The sequence below is a fragment of the Bos indicus genome, chromosome 10 (genome assembly GCF_029378745.1).
Source record: "Bos indicus isolate NIAB-ARS_2022 breed Sahiwal x Tharparkar chromosome 10, NIAB-ARS_B.indTharparkar_mat_pri_1.0, whole genome shotgun sequence".
Lineage (NCBI taxonomy): Eukaryota > Metazoa > Chordata > Mammalia > Artiodactyla > Bovidae > Bos > Bos indicus.
In genome coordinates this window covers 59,145,661-59,168,410 of record NC_091769.1, presented here as the reverse complement: position 1 = coordinate 59,168,410, position 22,750 = coordinate 59,145,661, and the positions used below count along the sequence as shown (strand labels likewise).

Here is a 22,750-nt window from a genome sequence, read left to right as displayed (position 1 = left end):
TTCTAAAAATCGTTTTTCAATGTAATATAGGTACATTATTTAAAAAGTTAAATCCTTCTATAAGGCTCATAATGCTGTAGACTCTGGCCCACTTCTGATCCTGGCTTTTTGGAGGCAAAACACTTTATAACCATTGCAACTAATAATTACTAGTTATTAGTAATTACTAATAATTATGTTTAACTTCCTTTCACAGAAGGTGAGAATTTAGCTGTCTTTTCCATTCATTTCTCCTTCCACCTTCCAATTTGGTTCTATTTCAATATTTGTTTAAATCAAACTTAAGTGATTACATTGCTGTGATAGAGATGCCATTCATAGCTGAGTCATATATGTTCTGTCACTTCCATGACAGCATTTCCTTTCTTATTCATCTTGTTTTCCCAGGAGTTAAACACTGCCTTGTATTTCTTTTGGTTAGTTTTCTATCTACCGGGCAGTAATTCACTCTGAAAGTGAAGTCGCTCAGTTGTGTCCAAGTCTTTGAGACCCCATGGATTGTAGCCTATCAGGCTCCTCCATCCATGGGATTTTCCAGGCAAGAGTGCTGGAGTGGATTGCCATTTCCTTCTCCAGGGGATCTTCCCGACCCAGGAATCAAACCCAGGTCTCCTGCATTGGGGGCAGACGCTTTATCATATGAGCCACCAGGGCCTTCAATTCACTCTCAGATCAGATCAGATCAGATCAGTCACTCAGTTGTGTCCGACTCTTTGAGACCCCATGAATCACAGCACGCCAGGCCTCCCTGTCCATCACCAACTCCTGGAGTTCACTGAGACTCACGTCCATCGAGTCAGTGATGCCATCCAGCCATCTCATCCTCTATCATCCCCTTCTCCTCCTGCCCCCAAGCCCTCCCAGCATCAGAGTCTTTTCCAATGAGTTAACTCTTCGCATGAGGTGGCCAAAGTACTGGAGTTTCAGCTTTAACATCATTTCTTCCAAAGAAATCCCAGAGCTGATCTCCTTCAGAATGGACTGGTTGGATCTTCTTGCAGTCCAAGGGACTCTCAAGAGTCTTCTCCAACACCACAGTTCAAAAGCATCAATTCTTCGGCACTCAGCCTTCTTCATAGTCCAACTCTCACATCCATACATGACCACTGGAAAAACCATAGCCTTGACTAGACGAACCTTTGTTGGCAAAGTAATGTCTCTGCTTTTGAATATACTATCTAGCTTGGTCATAACTTTCCTTCCAAGGAGTAAGCGTCTTTTAATTTCATGGCTGCAGTCACCATCTGCAGTGATTTTGGAGCCCAGAAAAATAAAGTCTGACACTGTTTCCACTGTTTCCCCATCTATTTCCCATGAAGTAATGGGACCGGATGCCATGATCTTCGTTTTCTGAATGTTGAGCTTTAAGCCAACTTTTTCACTCTCCACTTTCACTTTCATCAAGAGGCTGTTTAGTTCCTCTTCACTTTCTGCCATAAGGGTGGTATCATCTGCATATCTAAGATTATTGATATTTATCCCGGCAATCTTGATTCCAGCTTGTGTTTCTTCCAGTCCAGCGTTTCTCATGATGTGCTCTGCATATAAGTTAAATAAGGAGGGTGACAATATACAGCCTTGACATACTCCTTTTCCTATTTGGAACCAGTCTGTTGTTCCACGTCCAGTTCTAACTGTTGCTTCCTGACGTGCATACAGGTTTCTCAAGAGGCAGATCAGGTGGTCTGGTCTTCCCATCTCTTTCAGAATTTTCCACAGTTTATTGTGATCCACACAATCAAAGGCTTTGGCATAGTCAGTAAAGCAGAAATAGATGTTTTTCTGGAGCTCTCTTGCTTTTTCCATGATCCAGCGGATGTTGGCAATTTGATCTCTGGTTCCTCTGGCTTTTCTAAAACCAGCTTGAACATCTGGAAGTTCACGGTTCACGTATTGCTGAAGCCTGGCCTGCAGAATTTTGAGCATTACTTTACTAGCCTGTGAGATGAGTGCAATTGTGTGGTAGTTTGAGCATTCTTTTCATTGCCTTTCTTTGGGATTGGAATGAAAACTGACCTTTTCCAGTCCTGTGGCCACTGCTGAGTTTTCCAAATTTGCTGGCATATTGAGTGCAGCACTTTCACAGCATCATATTTCAGGATTTGGAATAGCTCAACTGGAATTCTATCACCTCCACTAGCTTTGTTCGTAGTGATGCTTTCTAAGGCCCACTTGACTTCACATTCCAGGATGTCTGGCTCTAGGTCAGTGATTACACCATCATGATTATCTGGGTCGTGAGGATTTTTGTACAGTTCTTCTGTGTATTCTTGCCATCTCTTCTTAATATCTTCTGTTTCTGTTAGGTCCATACCATTTCTGTCCTTTATTGAGCCCATCTTTGCATGAAATGTTCCTTTGGTATTTCTGATTTCTTGAAGAGATCTCTAGTCTTTCCCATTCTGTTGTTTTCCTCTATTTCTTTGCATTGATTGCTGAAGAAGGCTTTCTTATTTCTTCTTGCTATTCTTTGGAACTCTGCATTTAGATGTTTATATCTTTCCTTTTCTCCTTTGCTTTTTGCTTCTCTTCTTTTCACAGCTATTTGTAAGGCCTCCCCAGACAGCCATTTTGCTTTTTTGCATTTCTTTTTCTTGAGGATGGTCTTGATCCCTGTCTCCTGTACAATGTCACGAACCTCATTCCATAGTTCAATTTACTCTGCTGCTGCTGCTGCTGCTACTGGGCAGTAATTCACACCTAAAGTTCTAAGCAGAATATAAAGTGTTTCACAACAGGTTCAAACAAATCAACTAATCTTTCTTGGAGACTCCTCTCTGGGAGTGCTGTGTGCCCTGGCTCAAATCTGGGTGCAAAGGTCTCTTAGCCCGCTCCAGGCTGTCAGCTCAATTCTTCCTTCACTCTTCATTTCTTCTTTCCTGTATCCATCTCCTGTTTCTTGGTTCTCACAGCTTTCTCCTTCTTAACTTGCTCCCCATTTCAGTGTAACACTTTGTCCGGTATATGCATCAGCAAGCTACCTTAAAGGGCCAGAGAATTAAGGGCCAAAAGCACAAAAAAGTACCTATAAAACCATTTACAATTTAACCATTAAAAAAAGTAAACATGCTTCTAGCTTGTGGGACATACAGAAACAGGTGACAGGCTCGTCTTGGCCTGGGGATGTCAGTTGGCTGACTCCTAGTCTAGCAGCTCCCTAAGGAAGGGAGCACAGTGAGGCAATTTTTTTGAGATCTACCTTATCAAACAATGATTTAGTCTACCTCACACACTTGACTGGTAGTCTGACTGCGCTCAGAACTCTGTATCACCAATCATTTGCCTTGAGAATTCAAAGATACTGCAACACCGTTGTTTAGTCCTCAGCTATGCAGAAAACTAGTGCCTTGTTTTTCGTGTGTCTTTAATTTTTATTTCAGTATAGTTGCTTTACAGTGTTGTGTTAGTTTCTACTCTACAGTAAAATGAACTAGTCATACGTATACCTGTGCCTTGTCCCTTTTGGACTTCTTTCCCACTCAGGTCACCACAGTGCATTAAACAGAGTTCCCTGTGCTATAGAGTATGTGCTCATTAGTTACATATTTTACACACAGTATCAGTAGTGTATGTGTGTCGATCCCAGGTATCCATAAATTTGTTCTCTTCCTTTGTGTCTCTATTTCTGCTCTACAAATATGATCATCTATACTGTTTTTCTAGATTTTGCATATATGCCTTAATATATGATATTAGTTTTTCTCTCTCTGACTTACTTCACCCTGTATGAGACACTTTGGGACCATCCATGTCTCTACAAATGACCCAACTTTGTTCCTTTTTAATGGCTGAGTAATAGTCCATTCTATATATGTGCCACATCTTCTCTATCCATTCCTCTGTTGATGGACATTTAGGTTGTTTCCATGTCCTGGCTATTGTAAACAGTGCTGCTATGAACACTGGTGTGCCTGTATCTTTTTGACTTATGGTTTTCTCTGACTAGTGCATTGTTAAGAGCCTGGTTTTTCTCTCTGGAAGCTTTTAATATCTTTGCTTCATGACAAGTCGCCAGTCACAGCCACTTATCTTGGTGTCTCCACTGCCATAGTCCCTCTAGCACTCTGGAGGGCTTGTGGGATGGGTGGGAGGATCGATGGAGAGGAACACTTAAGTGGGAGGGGCTGCAGGGAAGCGAAGCACAAGGATGAAGCAGAGATCTGGGGCCAGGGAAACAGGCTGGAAGGGAGGTTAGAAGGACTTGCTCCTGGGGTGGACGTGAGAGGTCAGAAGGCCCCAGCTGGAAGCCAGCTTTTCTCAAAGTTCTGGGCTCTTTAATATTAAAGGGGGCTACTCTCCAGGTGGGGAGGCTCAAGAAGGCTGGGGCAGCCATGTGTGGCTGCTGCAAGCCAAGAGGCCCTCAGGAGGTATCACCTCACACCAGCCAGAATGGCTATCATTAAAAAATCCACAAACAGTAAATGCTGGAAAGGGTATATAGAGAAGGGAACCCTCCTACACTGTTGGTGGGAATGTAAATTGGTACAGCCACTATGGAGAATAGTATGAAGGATTCTTAAAAAACTAAAACTAGAGCTACCATATGACCCTGCAATCCCACTCCTGGGTATATATATGGAGAAAAACATGACCCAAAAGGAAACATTCATCCCAATATTTACAGCAGCACTATCTACAATAGCCAAGACATGGGGCAATCTAAATGTCCATTGACAGAGGAATGGATAAGGATGATGCGGTACAAATATAAAATGGAATATTACTCAGCCATTAAAGAGAATGAAATAATGTCATTTGCTGCCATGTGGATGGACCTAGCGAGTGTTACACTGAGTGAAGTAAATCAGACAAAGAATGAGATATATGACATCCTTTATATAAAAAGAAATACAAATGCACTTACTTATAAAACAGAAAGAGACTCACAGACTTTGAGAACAAACTTATGGTTGCCGGGAGGAAGGATGAGAGGAAGGGATAGTTGGGGAGTTTGGGATGGACATGTACACACTGCTATATTTAAAATGGATAACCAACAAGGTCCTACTGCATGGCACAGGGAAGTCTGCTCAATGTTATGTGGCAGCCTGGAAGGGAGGGGAGTTTGGGGGAGAATGGATACATGTGTATGTATAGCTGAGTCCCTCTGTTGTTCACCTGAAACTATCACAACACTGGTAATCAGCTATACCCCAATACAAAATAAAAAGTTAAAAAAAAAGAGAATCGGCCAGGCCTATGGCCCCTCTGGCTTCCCTGCCACATGACCTGACTCCTCAACCACGTGACCAGCTGTGCTTAGTCCTCACCCCTGCTCTTTATCCTGCTGATAAGACAGTCTCAGACCCTAATGACCACTGACCTTCACCCCTCTTCAGACTTGGCTCAGACCTCAGCCACTCTCATTGGGTTGTACCAATATAGCAGAGCTATTTTTTTAAATAGTTTTATTTTTGGCTTGAATTTATTTATTTTTGGCTGTGCTGAGTCTTCACTGCTGTGCAGGCTTTTCTCTCCTTTCGGCAAACGGGGGCTACTCTCTAGTTGTCATTCTCGGGCTTCTTATTGTGGTGACTTCTCTTATTTCGGAGCATGGGCTCTAGGCTGCTTGGGCTTCGGCAGATGTGGCTCCCAAGCTCTAGAGCACAGGCTCAATAGTTTGTGGCACACGAGCTTAGTTGTTTTTAGGCATGTGGGATCTTCCTGGATCAGGTATCAAACCTGTGTCTCCTGCATGGCAGGGAGATTTTTACCACTAAGCCACCAGGAAGCCCCGGAGAGCTAATTTATGTGGAGAGGTTGTTTTTTTTTTTTTTTTTAAATAAAAATGAAATAAAGAAAACCAAGGATGGTTGGAACCAAACTTCTTTACCCACGAGTGAGTGCCAGCCTATCACTGACTTCCCTCCTAGGATGAAGGGAAAGACAGGTGATAGTCTCTAGATATCCTGCTTGGGTGCTTATAGAACCTGCTGGTCTTAGGATGTACCATCCATCACTCTAGACATAAACACCTGCTTCCTCTAGGAATGTACTCATATCTCAATTATTCTTCCTCTCATAGTCTCTGATCTCTCCTTTAAAATCCACAGTTGTCATATTCACCCACTTGCAATTAATAAGATATGGCTTTTCAATAAGGAAACTGATATTGCTTTCCATTTAAAGATTAAGAAAGTGATTTTTTTAATGGAAGGAGGAACTTTTCTGGAAGGGTGAAAATGCTTAGTTACTATATGTTTTTATATCTGAGAATGAGTAAAATAATCATCAGTATCAATATAAGTTCAGTTCAGTCACTCAGTTGTGTCCAACTCTTTGTGACCTCATAAAATAATCATATTTTATAATATAAATGAAGAAAGTAAAGATAGACAAAATTCTAGCTGATGGGGAATATCAGTCATTAAGGGTGAATGGGGCTAATTTAAAACTAGGTTAAAAACGCTAGTTAATGTGAGTCTAAAGGGTGAACACCTTTGTTTCCTATAAGTTTCCTGACTGGGCTATTCCTATTTGATGGACTAGAGTAAAATAAGGTGGAGATAGGGAGGCAGCAAATAATACTGGGGCCATGATATCTCTTATATCAGCTCCAAGATACACACAAAATCCAATACATTTCTTCTTTTTCTTTTATTAAAGTATAGTTAATTTACAGTGCTATGTTAGTTTCAAGTATTCAGCAAAGTGATTCAGTTATATATATTCTTTTTCAGATTCTTTTCCATTATAGGTTATTATAAGACCTCAATAATTTCTAATTCCTTCAGAAATAGATACATATAATACTTAATATCATATTAACTTTTCAATGGGCTTCCCAGGTGGCTCAGTGGTAAAGAATCTGCCTGCCAATGCAGGAGATGTGGGTTTCAATCCCTGGGTTGGGAAGATCCCCGAGAGAAGGGAATGGCAACCCATTCTAGTATTCTTGCCTGGGAAATCCCATGGACAGAGGAGCCTGGGGGGCTGAAGTCCATGGGGCCACAAAGAGTTGAACATGACTGAGCGACTAAACAACAACAACATTTCAATAATGAACTTTTTTGGAAAGACAGATCAAACCTGAGGGTGGAAGACCAATACCTCCCAGAAGCTAATAATCCTGTTAAAATAGAATTTTAAATGCCTCTTCTTTTTTTCTTTTATTTTAATTTTTATTTTTTAATATAAATTTATTTATTTTAATTGGAGGCTAATTACTTTACAATATTGTATTGGTTTTGCCATACATCAACATGAATCTTCCATGGGTGTACACAGGGTGTTTTTTTTCAAATTGTAAAAGTAATAAAGACAAAATCAGTGTGAGGATGAACAAGTGGAAACTGAAAGTCACTCATGTTTGGGATGGGGGTTGGGAGGGAGCAGGGTCAGGGATAGAGGCTGTACACACTGCTGGTCAGCAAGCAGCAGCAAGGCCACAGTCTAGAGCCATAATGGCTGGGTCAGCAAACTCACCCAGCAGGTCCACTTGGCTTGCAAGGTTCCGAGGCTCTTGGCCTCAAATCTATAAGCTCTTTATCCACCCTGAGTATTCATACTTCCTATACCTGGCATAGGGGCTCAGGCCAGATGGGCTCAGAAGGGAGGGTGTGATAAGGTGGAGGTGCAGAGCACTGCCAGGGCAGTGGGTAAGTAGGAAGGGGGCTGAGGAGAGAAGTCCAGAATTGCCCCCACCAGCGAGCCAGCAGGAGCCCATGAAAAGAACCCATGGAGGCCTGGTCTGATGGGGAAGAGGATCATGGGGAACAGAGGGAAGAATGAGTGTCAAGGAAGAAAATAGAGGGACCTGGGACAAACCTGCAAGAAAGTCAGAAGGATGAGCAGTGGACAAGTCCACTGGATCTCATTTCGGGTGGTTTTTAAAATAAAAATCTGCTGCAAGTTATACATTCTCATTGAGTATGGAAGGAAAGCAAAAAAGATGGAAATTAAAATTGCCTACAAACTCATCACACAGAATGGTTAATTCTGCTCCAGGATTTAAAAAAAAAAAAAAAGTTCATGAATGTGAATGGAGGGAGAGTTTCTTCCCCTTCTCTCTATAAGAAAAAAGGGGTATGTGATCTATGAAACCAAAACAGACTCACAGACATAGAGAATAGAACTGTGGTTGCCAAGGAGGAGAGGGCAGAGGGATGGATTGGGATTTTGAGATTAGCAGGTGCAAACCATTATATGTAGGATGGATGGACAACAAGGTCCTACTCTATAGCACAGGGAACTATATTCAGTATCCTGTGATAAACTATAATGAAAAAGGATGAAAAATAATATGTATATGTATAACCAAGTCATTTTGCTGTACAGCAGAAATTAAACAGGACGTTGTAAATCAACTATATTTCAATACAAATTTTTAAAAAGGGATGTATTGATATGTAGGTACAGGTGTATGGGTGTACATGTATAAATAAATATACATGTATATATGTGTACATGTATGTATATAGCAAAATTGCGATCATAGATTATCAAGCTTTCTTCATATATTATAATACAAACATCTATATTTTTTCCAAATTAATTTTTCTTAACAGCTGAGTAATATTCCACAGTATAGAAATGTCATTATGTATTTAATTATTCAGTAATTATTTGATTGAATATTTACCTATATGCTTGGGTTGAATGGGGCTTCCCAGGTGACTCAGTAGCAGAGAATCTGCCTGCAATGCAGGAAAGGCAGGAGACTCCAGTTCAATTCCTGGATCAGGAAGATCCCCTGGAGGAGGAAATGGCAACCCACTCCAGTATTCTTGCTTGGAAAATTCCATGGATAAAGGAGCCTGGCAGGCTACAGTCCATAGGGTTGCAAAGAGTTGGATATGACTGAGCAGCTGAGCACACATGAAAACCTGATAGCCACCCCAGGGATGTGAAGAAACAGATTCTGAAATGTTTCTAGGCAGTGCTTCAAGTCATGTGTGGGGTGTGAACATATACCCATTTGACCCCAAAGTCTGGGCTTATATATTTTTAGGTTGAACATTTAGATTTGTTTCTGCCCCTCCCCCCCCCCCCTTTTTTTTTTTGGAGGGGGATGTAGCTTTAAATAGTGGAAATCTACGACTTATTTTGTGATTTGGGGTAAATAATCTCTGTGGATGTGTTTCTTTATCTATAAACTGGGAATAATGCCTGCTTTCTCCATGTCCTGGTTTTGCTATGAGATCACATGTATAGGAGATTTCACTCTTCTTGCTGCTGCTGCTGCTAAGTCACTTCAGTCGTGTCCAACTCTGTGCAACCCCATAGAAGGCAGCCCACAAGGCTCCCCCGTCCCTGGGATTCTCTAGGCAAGAACACTGGAGTGGGTTGCCATTTTCTTCTCCAATGCATGAAAGTGAAAAGTGAAAGTGAAGTCGCTCAATCGTGTCCAATTCTTAGTGACCCCATGGACTGCAGCCCACCAGGCTCCTGCGTCCATGGGATTTTCCAGGCAAGAGTACTGGAGTCGGGTGCCATTGCCTTCTCCGTCACTCTTCTTATGACTTCACAATTTAATTTTGAATGACTTGGTGGCTGGTGAGGCCATCAGAAGAGCTGAGAGAGGGTGATGGAAAGGTAACAGTCCAGGTGTAGCTATGCTGAGTTGGGGTGTCTCCTGGACAGGAAGGAGATGAAACCCAGATGACTTTGACGGGCAGGATTCTTGCTCTGGAGAGAGGACCAGGTTAGACCACAGCTTTGGGAAACTTTAGCTTCATGCTGGAAAAATGGGCGGGCTTTTCCAAGTGAAAAAGGGCTTCCCTCATGGCTTAGAGGGTAAAGCGTCCCCCTGCAATGTGGGAGACCCGGGTTCAATCCCTGAGTCGGGAAGATCCCCTGGAGAAGGAAATGGCAACCCCCTCTAGTACTCTTGCCTGAAAAATCCCATGGACAGAGGAGCCTGGGAGGTCGCAGTCCACGGGGTCACAAAGAGTTGGACACGACTGAGCGACTTCACTTTTCCACTTTCCAAATGAAAAGTGGGCAGGCTTTTCCAAATGAAAGTGTATTGTTAGAAAAGAACAAGGCCAAGAGCAAAGCCTTAGGAGACACAGGTAGAAAAAAGGTATTAATGAAGGATGGCAGAAGGGGAAATTGAGGAGGGATACAGGGAAAAGGAAGTGGAAGAGGAACCAGAGATCAAACTGCCAACATTCGCTGGATCATAGAGAAAGCAAGGGAATTCCAGAAAAACATCTACCTCTGTTTCATTGACTACGCTAAAGCCTTTGACTGTGTGGATCATAACAAACTGTGGAAAGCTCTTAAAGAGATGGGAATACCAGACCATCTTACCTGCCTCCTGAGGAATCTGTATGCAGGTCAAGAAGCAACAGTGAGAATCCTGCATGAAACAACTGACTGGTTCAAGATCAAGGAAGAAGTACGACAGGGCTGTCTGCTGTCACCGTTGGTTTAACCTATACGCTGAGCACATCATGAGAGATGCCAGGCTGGATGAGTTCCAAGCTGGAATCAAGACAGGTGGGAGAAATATCAACAGCCTCCGATATGCGGATGATGCCAGTGTAATGGCAGAAAGCAAAGAGGAACTAAAGAGCCTCTCGATGAGGGTGAAGGAGGAGACTGAAAGAGCTGGCTTAAAACTAAACATTAAAAGATAAGATCATGGCATCCAGCCCCATTTCCTATTCTTGGGCTCTAAAATCACTGTGGATGGTGACTGCACACATGAAATCAGAAGATGATTGCTTCTTGGCAGGAAAGCTATGACAAACCTAGACGGTATGTTGAAAAGCAAGGTCCGTATAGTCAAGGCTGTGGTCTTCCCAGTGGTCATGTACAGTTGTGAGAGCTGGACCATAAAGAAGGCAGAATGCCGAAGAATTGATGCCTTTGAACTGTGGCGCTGGAGAAGACTCCTGAAAGTCTCTTGGACAGCAAGGAGATCAAACCAGTCAATCTTCAGGGAAATCAACCCTGAATACTCATTGGAAGGACTGATGCTGAAGCTGAAGCTCCAGTATTTTGGTCATCTGATGTGAACAGTGGACTCATTGCAAAAGTCTCTGATGCTGGGAAAGATTGAGGGTAGAAGGAAAAGAGGGCATCAGAGGATGAGATGGCTGGATGGCATCACCGATGCAATGGACATGAACTTGGGCAAACTTCAGGAGATGGTGAGGGACAGGGAGGCCTGGTATGCTGCAGTCCATGGGGTCTCAAACAACTGGACACGACTGGGCAACTGAACAACAACAGCAGGAAAAATCAGGATTACATACGATCAGAGAAACCAAAATAAAAAAAAGTCAAGAAAATTCACATTTAATTCCCATCATGTACTGCTCTGGGCTCGCTAAAAGTTGAATGTATTAACTTAGCTCTGCCTGCTTTGTTTGACTGAGATTGAATCAATGAATTAAATCTTAAGGGTGAGAGAGAGGCTAACACAGGTGAACAAATTTACCTCTTTCCTTATAAAGTAAAAAATCAATCTAAACAGAGTAATTGGAGAACTAGAAACCAATAAATCTATTCCCGAAGCTGGAAGTTATTAAACTCAAAGTAAATTAACCTTTGCAATTGTCGCCATGCATCTATAAAACCTACCAAATTCTTCCTGGGTATAAAAAAAAATGTAAAAATATTCTAAGGGCTCCATGTAGGGCTCTCCTGACTGGTGAAGTGGGCCTGGTACATGGGAAGGGCCTGGTGTGGGCCTGTGGTGTCTGACTTCTGGGCAGCTGTGCTGGGAGGGAGAAAGCTCAGGAGAGGAAAAGGGGAGGGGATGGCAAGAACACGGTGGAAGGTGTCAAAAGGAAACATGGAAGCGGTCCTTTTGATATCCGAACATCCAGAATAACTCTGATCCTTTTTTACAATTACATATGTTTTGGGGGACCAATAGAGCCAGAGTATCTGGCTTCTAGCTCTGGTGCTGATGCTGTCTGGCAGTGTAGCCAATGTTCTTACTAAACATTTCAGAAGTGGGGCTCTGACTCTGTGTGACCCCATAGACAGCAGCCCACCAGGCTCCCCCGTCTCTGGGATTCTCCAGGCAAGAATACTGGAGTGGGTTGCCATTTCCTTCTCCATACAAAACTTCCTTCCTCCCTAAATAAAGGTCTCTTGCATTTTTCAGGATGGCTTTTGGACTACACTCTTTTGGAAAAGCCCATCTATTCTTGGGACTCAATCTAATTTTCTTCTTTGTACTGTTTTTGCATATTCTATCATGAGCTTGTACTCCTTTGGTTGGAAAATAATGTTACTGGAAAGCAATAAGTAAGAAACCCAAACCCAAGTTGTTCAGCTCAGTATCTCATCATTGTGCCATAGTCTCAACTTCGAGTTTTTTCTTGCCCTTGAGTCCAATTGGTCACCATGTCCTGGTGATTCTATATCTAGAATGATTCTAAATACTGGAGTGGAAAAAATGTCTAAGCGCACTCTGATAGAGGCAGCATTTGTTTGGCATCTCTCTTGACGCTGCTTTTCAACCCTCTCTCCTCTCTGTCTCCTCCTCCACCACGTTGCCAGGACCTTAGACATATACATGGCTGCAGGGTCCTTCCAGGGCCTTCTCTCCCTGACAGCTGCTTTGTGCTGCTCTCCTCTTCTTCCCTCCTAAACCAACCCTTACTAGCTCCTGTTTTGGAACCCATGACAGCCCCTCTTTGCCCATGTATTATTGGGCCACTGCAGGAAATGTCTGCAGCTTCAAACAGGGCCTTCTGGAGGTAGAATGTCCTAACCTACCAGTAGGTGCCTGAAGAAGGAACGTTGTAGTCCAAGGGCCCTGTGGGAGCTGGTGGTGGATATAAAGGAGCCTGGTGGCATCTACTGATCTAACAACAGAGTTTACCTGGTAAAGAGCACCATGTTTGGAGTTTAGACCAGCTTCATATCCACTGAGAAACTGAATATCCCTGAGCAAGTTACTTAACCTCTCCATGCCTCAGTTTCCTGGTCTATACAATGGGGCTATTTATAGTACCTAACCTATAAGGCCTGTGTAAGTCTTAAATACCATATAAATAGTTAACCTGGTCTCAAATACATTGCATGTGCTTAAATAATATAAAATTAAGTACAAATTCAAAACATCACTATTATTTTACATTCAGGACTGGCCCTCTGGGACTGGACTCTGGCTGGCAAAGACCATTTCTCATCTTGTTTGGTATATGCCACAACTTCTTAAATCTACTTTCTCTACCTTGTGACCTGGGCCCCAGTCCTCTCTCCTGACCTTCTTGATGTCATTCCAAGCAAACCAAGGAACCAGACTCAAGTGGGGTAGGGAAGAGCTAATGCAGCGGCCTGCCAGGCAGACAGCCCCCTTCACTTCCCTCCCATATTATTCCCCCAAAATCTGGCTATATCTTCCTAGCATAACCCTCAGGCTCCAAATTGGGAATGCGGGATGTGTGTGCTCACCAGAACAACCCTTTACAGAATTTCCTCCCGCACATGAAACTGGATGCCTCTACCATAAAAACATTAACTGCAAGTTTCCATAAAGCTGTGTATCACCAAAATACTTCCTTTCCAGGCTAGAAAATGTTCTCAGAAAGCATATTTTATTTTCAAGAAGACAATCTAGAAACTAGTGGCTGCTTCTGTGGTTTTCCAGCTGTTTAAACCAGTATTTGGATACCACCAAAGTGTCTCTCTCTCTTTTTTTTCCCCGGAGAACTGAATTACAAAATACTGGTTTCTATTAGGGTGTGTCTAGCACTTTCTTTGCGGCCAAGCCTTCCATTTTTATAGTCTGCACACTAGATTTTCCATGAACAAGCTCAATTTTATTCCTAGGCAATGATGTTTAGAAAATCCAATATGAACATGAAGACTGTTCTAAGGCAGTTTCAGAATTTGTGCTATGCAGTTGCCTAAAAAGAACACTTCTGATGTATAAAAAATATGTTTTGGGGGCATGTGATAATATATGTTGGGGAAAAGGGTTCTCACTACTCTTTATGTTTTCTGAGACTGGGCTATCTCAGAGAACTTATCTGCTAAATTCTTCTTCTCAAGCCTTTATATTTATACTTGTACACAGTACAGCCCAAACACCCACCTACACAGGCATTTTACAGTAAGAGTTGGAAGCCAAGTGACTGAAAAACAAAACAAAATTATGTATATAGTGTCTTTACAGAGATCTACATGTGAATTCAGATGGAACCAATGGTAACTCTGGAGGAAAATGAACCAATTAAAGAAAAGTGCTAATGGAAAGTGTAACTATTATTTGGTTTTGCTGACAAATAAGAAAGCAGGTGCCATATTTTTAGGGAAAAATAACGTAGAAAATAGCTTTATATTTACATACACATAGACATTCTGTCTCCATCTCCAGAAATTTACACATTGGCCACAAGCACCACAACACCCAATTTGACATTCTGAATATGTCCACCCTCTCTTCCTTTTGGCCCTCTAAGGGGGCCCCCCGGGCTACGCCAGGCTTCCCACGGACTCCTGTCTGTCCCTCCTTCTCTGAGTCCCTTGGCTCGTTCTTCTCCCTGTCGAAATCTTTCACTCCTTCAAGGCTGTCCTCAAGGCCCATCTCCACCATGAGGCTTCCCCTAGAACCCCAGACCATCACGCCCCACGCTCCAAACCTGACACTATTTAACAAATGTATTTCAACTAATTTCTTTGGCTGCACTGGGTCTTAGCTGCGGCATGTGGGGTCTAGTTCCCCAACCAGGGGTTGAATCTGGGCCTCCTGCATTGCGAGTGCAGAGTCTTAGCTACTGGACCGCCAGGGAAGTCCCTGAATCCTCCACTATTTATTGCTGATGCTGTCAATTTTACAGATTCATACTGGGTAGGCATTTTCTCTCCCTATGGCTGCAAGCCTCTTGAGGACAGGGCCACATCTAATTCCATTTCTTTTTTAAAAAAAGAAAAAAAAAACAAAAAACAAGTTTTATTTAATTTTTGGCCACACCCTATGACATGTGGGATGGATCTTAGTTCCCCTACCAGGGATCCAACCCACGCTTTCTCCATTGGAAAGTGGAGTTTTAACCACTGGACCACCAGGGAGGTCCCTAACACCATTTCTGTCTGCTACCATAGTACCCCTCACCTACTGAACACAAAACAGGTGATGAACCAATATCTATTGGGTTGTATGGGTTGAACAGCTGGGTGCAGATCTGTGAGATCTAGAATGGTTAATTTCATCTGGCTATCTAAATTGCTCTAATTAGGTCCAGATAATGTTCATAGTTGCCCACAGGCAGGGCTGCCACCCCCATGAAACATTCCTGGAGAACTATGGAAGCCACCCGTGGTAGATGCCATGGTGTACGCTCCAGGTCCCCCTTCAGGAATGAAAGGCCAAGCACTCCACAAGCTGCTGAAGTGCTGCCTGCAGACAGCTCTCAGCTGAAGGGGACAGCTTTTTCCAAGATGCAGGGATGGCCTGCATGTAACGACTGATCATTAAGCCAGGTGATATAAAAGCCTAGTCCCTCACCTCAACTCAGTTCTGTAGGGCTTTCCACCTTCAACTTGTTGTTGGGCCTGCTCTGCAGCTCAGCTTCTCCCTCTGCCCAGCCTGGCATCCCTCCTGTCTGTTTGTCTTCCCCAGGTATTGATCCCAAGACCCTCTCCCAATAAACACACTTCATGCTAACCTCCATCTCAGAGTCTGCTTCCTGGAGAACCAACTTATAACAGCATTTGTAGATCCATCCATCTATCCAAGCAGCCAGCCAGCCAGGCAGTAACCTACCACTGTGTTTAGGGCACACAGGTGGTGTTGATGAGAGGCGATACAGAGGAAAAAGGCCCAGTCTTTATCCTTAGGGAGCTAAGACCAATACCAGAGATAAGACATGTACAGGAATAACTGTAAAACACACAATGGAAAGTGGCTGGTGTCAAGAGAAAACATATAAACAGAGACGTGGCCAGGATCTAACCTCAGGGCAACGGTGTGAGAGTCTTCCTGTACTGGCTTAAGCTGTGGCCATCAGTACCTGCGTCCTATCTGCCCATCTGATCCCAAGCCCTCCTGGAGACAGAATGGACTGTATCCTTGTATCTCTTTTCATGCCCCCATACTTTCCAACAAGAGTCCCAGATAGTGCAAGTGATCTTAAAACACTGAAGCAAAGCACTGAAGGAAAGCGTTGGCAGCCCTACTTTATAGGACAGGTTTTTGGCTGTCCATCTGGCCTTTTAGTGCAGAGCTCTCAGGAGGCTCCTCAAATTTCTCATTCATTTATAATGTCCATAAAACCTTGGAAACATGAAAGCATGAGACAAGGTCCTGATCCTCAAAGCAGCCCACTGTGTGTTGGGGCCGAAGCCCCTGAAAATGTCCAAAATAAGAATGAGACCTGGGACTATGACTAATAGCCAAGTAGTTCATCTTCCCCAGGTGGTGTCCTTGCCTGTGCTTGTTTGGTTGTTCAGTCCATCGATTGTTAATTTGTCAGGCGACAAATGTTACTGAATAGCCTCCACAAATAACCCAACAATAAGAATCAACAAACTCCAGAACCCCATGATCCTCCAAAACCAACGTCCCAGCATAATTTACTATGGGTAGGGGGAAGTGCCTTTGAGCAAAACTTTGTTGCTCTTCACTCCCTAAGTCATTTCTGACTCTTTGTGACCCCATGGACTGCAGCATGCCAGGCTTCCCTGTCCTCCACCATCTCCCGGAGCTTGCTCAAATTCACGTCTATTGAGTTGATGATGCCATACAGCCATCTCGTCCTCTGTCATCCTTCAATCTTTCCTGTCTTCAGGGTCTTTTCCTCACTATTAAGTATCTGATGGAAAGAAAGGAAGCACTGGTGGGGTGGGGAAGTCTGTCTCCTGCATTTCCCTGCCTCAGCCCAACTCCACACGCCAGTCCCTTTCCACTGTCCCTCTCCTTTTACTGCTTTTGTACAATCTGTCACCAACTTCTGTTGTTGTTGTTTCTCTGAAATGGCATTTGCATCCTTCCTCTTCTGCCTCGCTTAAGGATACCATCCCCTCTGACTGTGTGGTCACACCCTGGTAGCCGTGGCTCCAAGCCTAGGCCATCTCCCTACTTCATGTCTGTCAGACGTGGCTTCTGAAAACACAGCTCTCAGTCAGGGACATCTCTGCTCTACTATCAGCTCAGCTAGGGCTCCTTCAGTGCTGCCAGGACCAAGTTATTAAGACCCCCTCTAGTAAGTGGCTCTCCCTTCATTCATCTAACTTTATTTCCCAGTACACCTTAGTATCCCAGAGGAGGGCATGGCAACCCAGTCGTATTCTTGCCTGGAGAATCCCACAGATGAGGAACTTGGCAGGCTACAGTCCATGGGGTCACAAAGAGTTGGGCATACTGAAGCAACTTTTAGCACACACACATGCACACCTTAGTATATGCCCTCCACTCCAATTTCTTCCCTGTTTATCTGTGCCTTTGCTCAATGGTGTCTGATTTCTGGAACACCTTACCTCCTCTTGGCTAACTACTGAATCCTATCTACTCCTTTGCCACTCTGTCTACCTGGACCAAGCTTAGGACCTAGGGAATGGGAAAGACAAGGAGGGCAAAGTCAGGAGCCTGCTGTTTTCCCACTTCTTTTATTATCTTGAGGTTTCCTGATCACATCCCAACTCTATCACATGGAAACGCTTTTCTGTGGCACTTACCCAGACACAGGGATGCTCCATCAGTGTGACTGCTTGGCGCTACCTCTGGGTAGAAGGAGCTTGTCTGTTTCAGCCGGGGTAGACGATCTCAGTTTTACAAGTCAGAAAGGAAAGAAACTGACACTGCTAATGTTTACTCACTTGTTGCTTCTTAGGAAAAACTCTGAATCAGTGCTGAGTTAATATACCAAGCTCTAAGATTCCTGAGAGATGGATGGTGGGTTTGTAAAAGGAGAGACTGCCAAGTTGGGTCTCTGGAAAGAATCCAGTGTTCCATAAATGCTGTCTCTTTCCTAATCATAGAAAGAACCATAAAACTACAGAGAGGCAAAGGAGAGCTGCAGGCAGCAGAATGACATGGAAGCACCATCCTGTGCTTCTTGAAAACCAGAAAATGCAGATTAGGACAAATCTCATCCACAATCCCCCTTTGACCTTCCTATGCAGGGACTGCTCCATGAGAGAGCAGTACAGCAGATACTGCGGAGATCTTTGGAAAAGGCTCTTGAAAGGGGTACAGTAAAAACATTTCCTCACTCCTCTGCCAGTTTTTGACCAGGAAGGTTATGAGATGGGCAAAAATGGACAGCAGAATAGTGACTATCTCCCCTGTCTCCTGTTACCTTGACGGGAAAAGGTGAACCAGTGTGTGTGGGGATTAACCACTCTTCTATCGGAAGTGGCATAAAAATGGCTAACCTCCAGGTTAGAAGGTAGACTGGATAAGGTGTTCTCTACTTTGTGCAAATTTCTCTAGAGCTAGAAGAGATGGATGGTGAAAGCAGTAGTTTTGAAGGTCCCCGTCTTTATGCCTTGAACTAGAAGATGAGGATGAGAAGAGGTAACTTAAAAATAACCTCTCCTAAACAAACACATGTGCACACACACACACACATACACGAGACAGAGTGAAAAGGAGAAAATTCAAAACAAATCTTCTCAGGCAATTACATTAATGTAATAATAATGACAATAATACTAATTGTTTTATACATGTTATAAATGTTTTATACATGTTTTATAAATGTTATAAAATGTTATCCCCATTTTACAGATGAGGAAGTTAACTTGCCCATCAGGTGGTGCTAGTGGTAAAGAACCCGCCTGCTAATGCAGGAGATGTAAGAGATGCTGGTTAGATCTCTGGGTTGGGAAGAACCCCTGGAGAAGGGAATGGCAACCCACACCAGTATTCTTGCCTGGAGAATCCCATAGACAGAGGAGCCTGGTGGGATATGGTCCATGGGGTCACAAAGAGTTGGACACAACTGAAGCAACTTAGAGCACACGGGGGTAGATTGAGACCCAGGTCTTTCTGATTCCAGAGTCCAGGCTCAGGACTTTAATACAGTCCATCTTACAGCAGGGCTTCTCTACAAGTTCAGGAAGGAGAGGGCATTGAGGAGGAAGCAGCCCTTCATCTCAGCTCCCTGTGAGGCGGGTACACACAAATACACACATTAATACTCCAAGATGCCCCACTTTCTCTGCTGTCCTCAGTTACAAACCCACTCAGCTTGCACAGTTACAGGTCCACAGATGGATGTCATGTTACTTACAGGGACAGTGATCACCCCTATGGATAATTTAACCTGTATCTGAAGCTGCAACAGGAGTTTCCTTTCGATAGGATGTAGCCACAGCTAGGTGATGAATTAGCACTTAGTTTTGAAGGTGTGTCACGAAGACTTTAAGACTGAAAGTAATGAGTGATACTGAATGCCATTTAGCAGAATGACTTGTGACATTCAAATAAATGTTCAACTTGTGAGATTCAAGCACACAGAGGAAGAAGAAATGACTGTATAAAACAGTAAGGCACAAACAAATGGTGACAGCTCATAGAACTGGCTGCCCTATTCTTCACGGGATCCATCCAACCTTGGTAGTCACGGCTCAGCTGCTGTTAGCCGTGTAGAGGTCTTCCACACAAACAGACATGAACCCTCAGGGATATTCCTTGCAGAGCAGGCTGCCCGGAGAAGCAACCAGACCCTTCAGAACTCTTTTCCTCCCCTGTCATCCAAGTACCAACTCTTCTGAGTGTCTCTTGCTACCCGCCCCCCTCCCCCTTTTCCTCCCCTCCTCTTTCTCAAAGCCTCCTATCCTCCTTCCCTTCTCCATCAACTGACATAAAAGATCTGAGGGTGGGAGCCGGGAGAGCACCTTAGTTCCTGAGATTTTGAGAGAGTAAAGTTTCAGTATCAATGTATCCACCTCCCCTCCTCCTTCTGAACTCTAGAGATATACTTAGATACACACAAAACACCCACTGGAACTTTTAAATGATGGGAAGAGATCCACAAGCCACCTGTGAAACAAAAGCTTGGTGCTTCATAGTCATGGGAACACACAGGTTGGAGAAGAGCTCATGTTTATTAATTAGGTCCACACATACCTACAGAAAGCAGGTGGCCCTTGCACAGAGATAGGAGTCCTCACACATAGGCATCTTGACGATGCCACCTTGCTTCTCTGCCATCCTCTCTTCCCACCCAGCTGCCCTGTGAGGTGCAACAGAAAGGCAGTCACTCCGCCCTTGGCTAGGCCCTGGCTATGATTTATGGGTAAGCCACCTAACCCAGTTCTGGAATATGGAGATAATAACCACCAGGCTAGGTGCTGTGAGGATGAAGGAGAATAATATATGCAGGGCCTTTGGCACAGCTTCTGGCGCTGACTTGCCTGATTCCTGAGCCTGACTTTCCTACAGGCACGCCTGGGCTGATGGTGCCTCCTGACACTTGGTCCCCACCCTGGGGACCCTGGTCTGACAGTGGGAAGAGTGGGGACTAGTCTGGGACCTCCGATCTGTACCCGAGGACCCCAGCTCTCAGGTCACAGGTCTGCTGGCCAGGGCCAGCCTGCAGGGTGGCGTGGTGCGAGGGGAGCCACGGGTATGTGTGAGTACCATAGGTCTTCTGCCCCTGGACCCGTGGGCGGCGGGCGGAGCTGGCCAGTGGAGGTGGGCAGAGCCCGGCGGTAAGTCGACTCAAGGCTGTGGGTGGCTTCCTCCTGTTGCTCAGTATCAGGGAGAGGCGGGGGAGGACATTCATCTTTTTCCTAAGTAAGCATCCACCCATCGTTTCGATTAACTATCGATTGTGAAAAGCCGGCTGCGCCCCTTAAAGGCGAAGCTCGGCCCCCGCGCGCCGATGTGTCTGTCTCCCTGGACCCTTGGTGGGGGACCTTCTCCGCGTGTGCAGGGCAGCGATGGGCCAACGCTTCTGCACCGGCTCATCTAGCAACCTCGGGAACCGCAACCACGAGCTGTGGTTTGAGTCCTGCCTGGCCACCCGCGGGGGCATTTTCTTCCCCGAGTGTCCTGTCACGCCCTCGAGCCGGTCATCTGTTCCGCAGCGTCCCTGGAGCCCGGGGTTCGAGGACCCGGCCGGCTCTTGGAAAGTTATTTCAAAAAGCAGATGTGTTGCAACCCTCACTGCAGCAAACTACAGGGTACGGATTTCCCGAACCACCCCCCCTCCCCAACCCCGGCCCGATACCTCCCCACCTCCTGCCCCGGCCCGACGACCCGAGCCCTGCAGCGCGGAGAGCCACCCTCAAACGCACCTACTCTCCCTCCAGCGCCCAGATGCAATGGGGAGAAAACCCCAAAGCAAAGTCAGAGCGCAGAGCCGTCCCAGTCCCGGCCTGGAAAGGATCGGACTGTTGGGGATCGGCCTCCCGCCCGGCAGCTCCGAGAAATACTCGGGATTTCCCGCCCCGGCCTCCCCTCCTCAATGCCCCACTCTTCCTAGCGGGGCTGCCCCGACCCCTCGTACCTGCGGCGGTCCCGGGCTCGCCCTCGCTCTGCTCGCCGGAATCTGAATCCATGCCGCCGGCTGGCGTCCACAGCCGCCCGCCGGTCCCCGGGGCGTCCGGGGCCGGCGTCCGGACTCGGGCAGCCGCGTCGCACTCCGGCCGGGCGATGCGCGGCGGCCGCGGCAGGGGGCGGCTCGGAAGAGGCCAGCGCGGCCCGCTCTCCGCTCCCCGCGCCCGCCGGCCGGTGCCTGTGCGCGAGGCGAGCGCGGGGCGGAGGGTGGGGCGCGCCGGGAGAGCCGGGAGGAGGGCGGGGAGGCGCTAGCTGGGAGGAGCAGGAGCGTCCGGCGCCCCGCGGGCTCCAGACTGGGGTTAAATACCCGGGGGAGGCGCCGCTCCTCCACCCGCGCCCCGCGTCGGGCACCCGCAGCCCTGGACCTGCGGAGCCCGGCTAGGTCGTGCGAGTTGGCGATGCCGAGCCCCTTCCCTTGGGGGTGGCCAAGTTTGGAGAATTCTTAGATGAAAAACCAAGTTGGAAAAGGAGAGGTTCCGAGTGGGAATGCTGGAGCTGCCCAGGTTCGAGTCTGACTTCACAGTTAGGAGATCTTGGGCGAGTGACTTAACTTCTCTGTGCCTATTTCCTCACTTGGAAAATGGGGAAAATGAGAGTTCCCTTTTGTCCCGAATGGTGTGAGGGGAGTGTATAAATCATGCATGTGAGGGGCCGAGAGCAGGGCCTGGCACCTAGCGAGGAGGTAAACAGCGTGCGGCAGGTACAACTAACGCTGGTGGCTCTTCTCCCGGCGTGGGTGCGGCGGCCGTGGTCTGGAGCCCGAGCTGCCGTCCAAGGCAGGACTCCCCCTCCTGCTGGCCGAGGAGCCAAGCCATTTCCAGGCACAGACTCTGGCAAGAATGGATTTAAAAACCTTTACTTTAACATAGAGTGCTAAATTTCCTCAATACTCTCCTCCTTCCACTTTATAAAAGGAAAAAAAAAAGAGAGAGAAGCAGTTGTATACTGATTTAGTAATTAAGAGACTAAACTGGGGTGGGGGGGGGGGGGAGGGAAATGCACGGAGCACTAAGGCCTGAGGGGATCCTTTGTTGTTAATTCCTGATTATCCACGCAGTCATATTTTCTTCCTGAACTATCAGTTCCAACACTTACATAACCTTAAGCCGGCTTCTCAACATGTAAAGTGTGGGCAGAGAACAGGGACACACTTTATTGACCTGAGCAAAATGAAATTGGAAAGAGAAAAGTCTGCCCAAAAGAGCCATTTATTGTTTCCTCTGTGCACTCGTTTTAATCTCTACAATGACCCAGTGAGGAATTTGAAAAAAAAATTTTGTTTTGGAGGTCAAAAATGGTTGAAAGTTGGCAGTTTCGAAGATAACTTAAACT

At 45.5% G+C, this 22,750-nt stretch overlaps 1 protein-coding gene across 1 annotated transcript in view; it reads right to left on the bottom strand.

Annotated features, from left to right (window-relative positions):
- Positions 1–21,639, bottom strand: part of TNFAIP8L3 (TNF alpha induced protein 8 like 3) — a 45,534-nt gene extending 23,895 nt beyond the window's left edge. The window contains exon 1 of the mRNA XM_019968840.2: positions 21,369–21,639. Within this exon, the coding sequence (XP_019824399.1) occupies positions 21,369–21,420 (52 nt within the window). The 5' untranslated portion in view covers positions 21,421–21,639. The remainder of the gene's footprint in view (positions 1–21,368) is intronic.
- Positions 21,640–22,750: the final 1,111 nt, after the last annotated feature.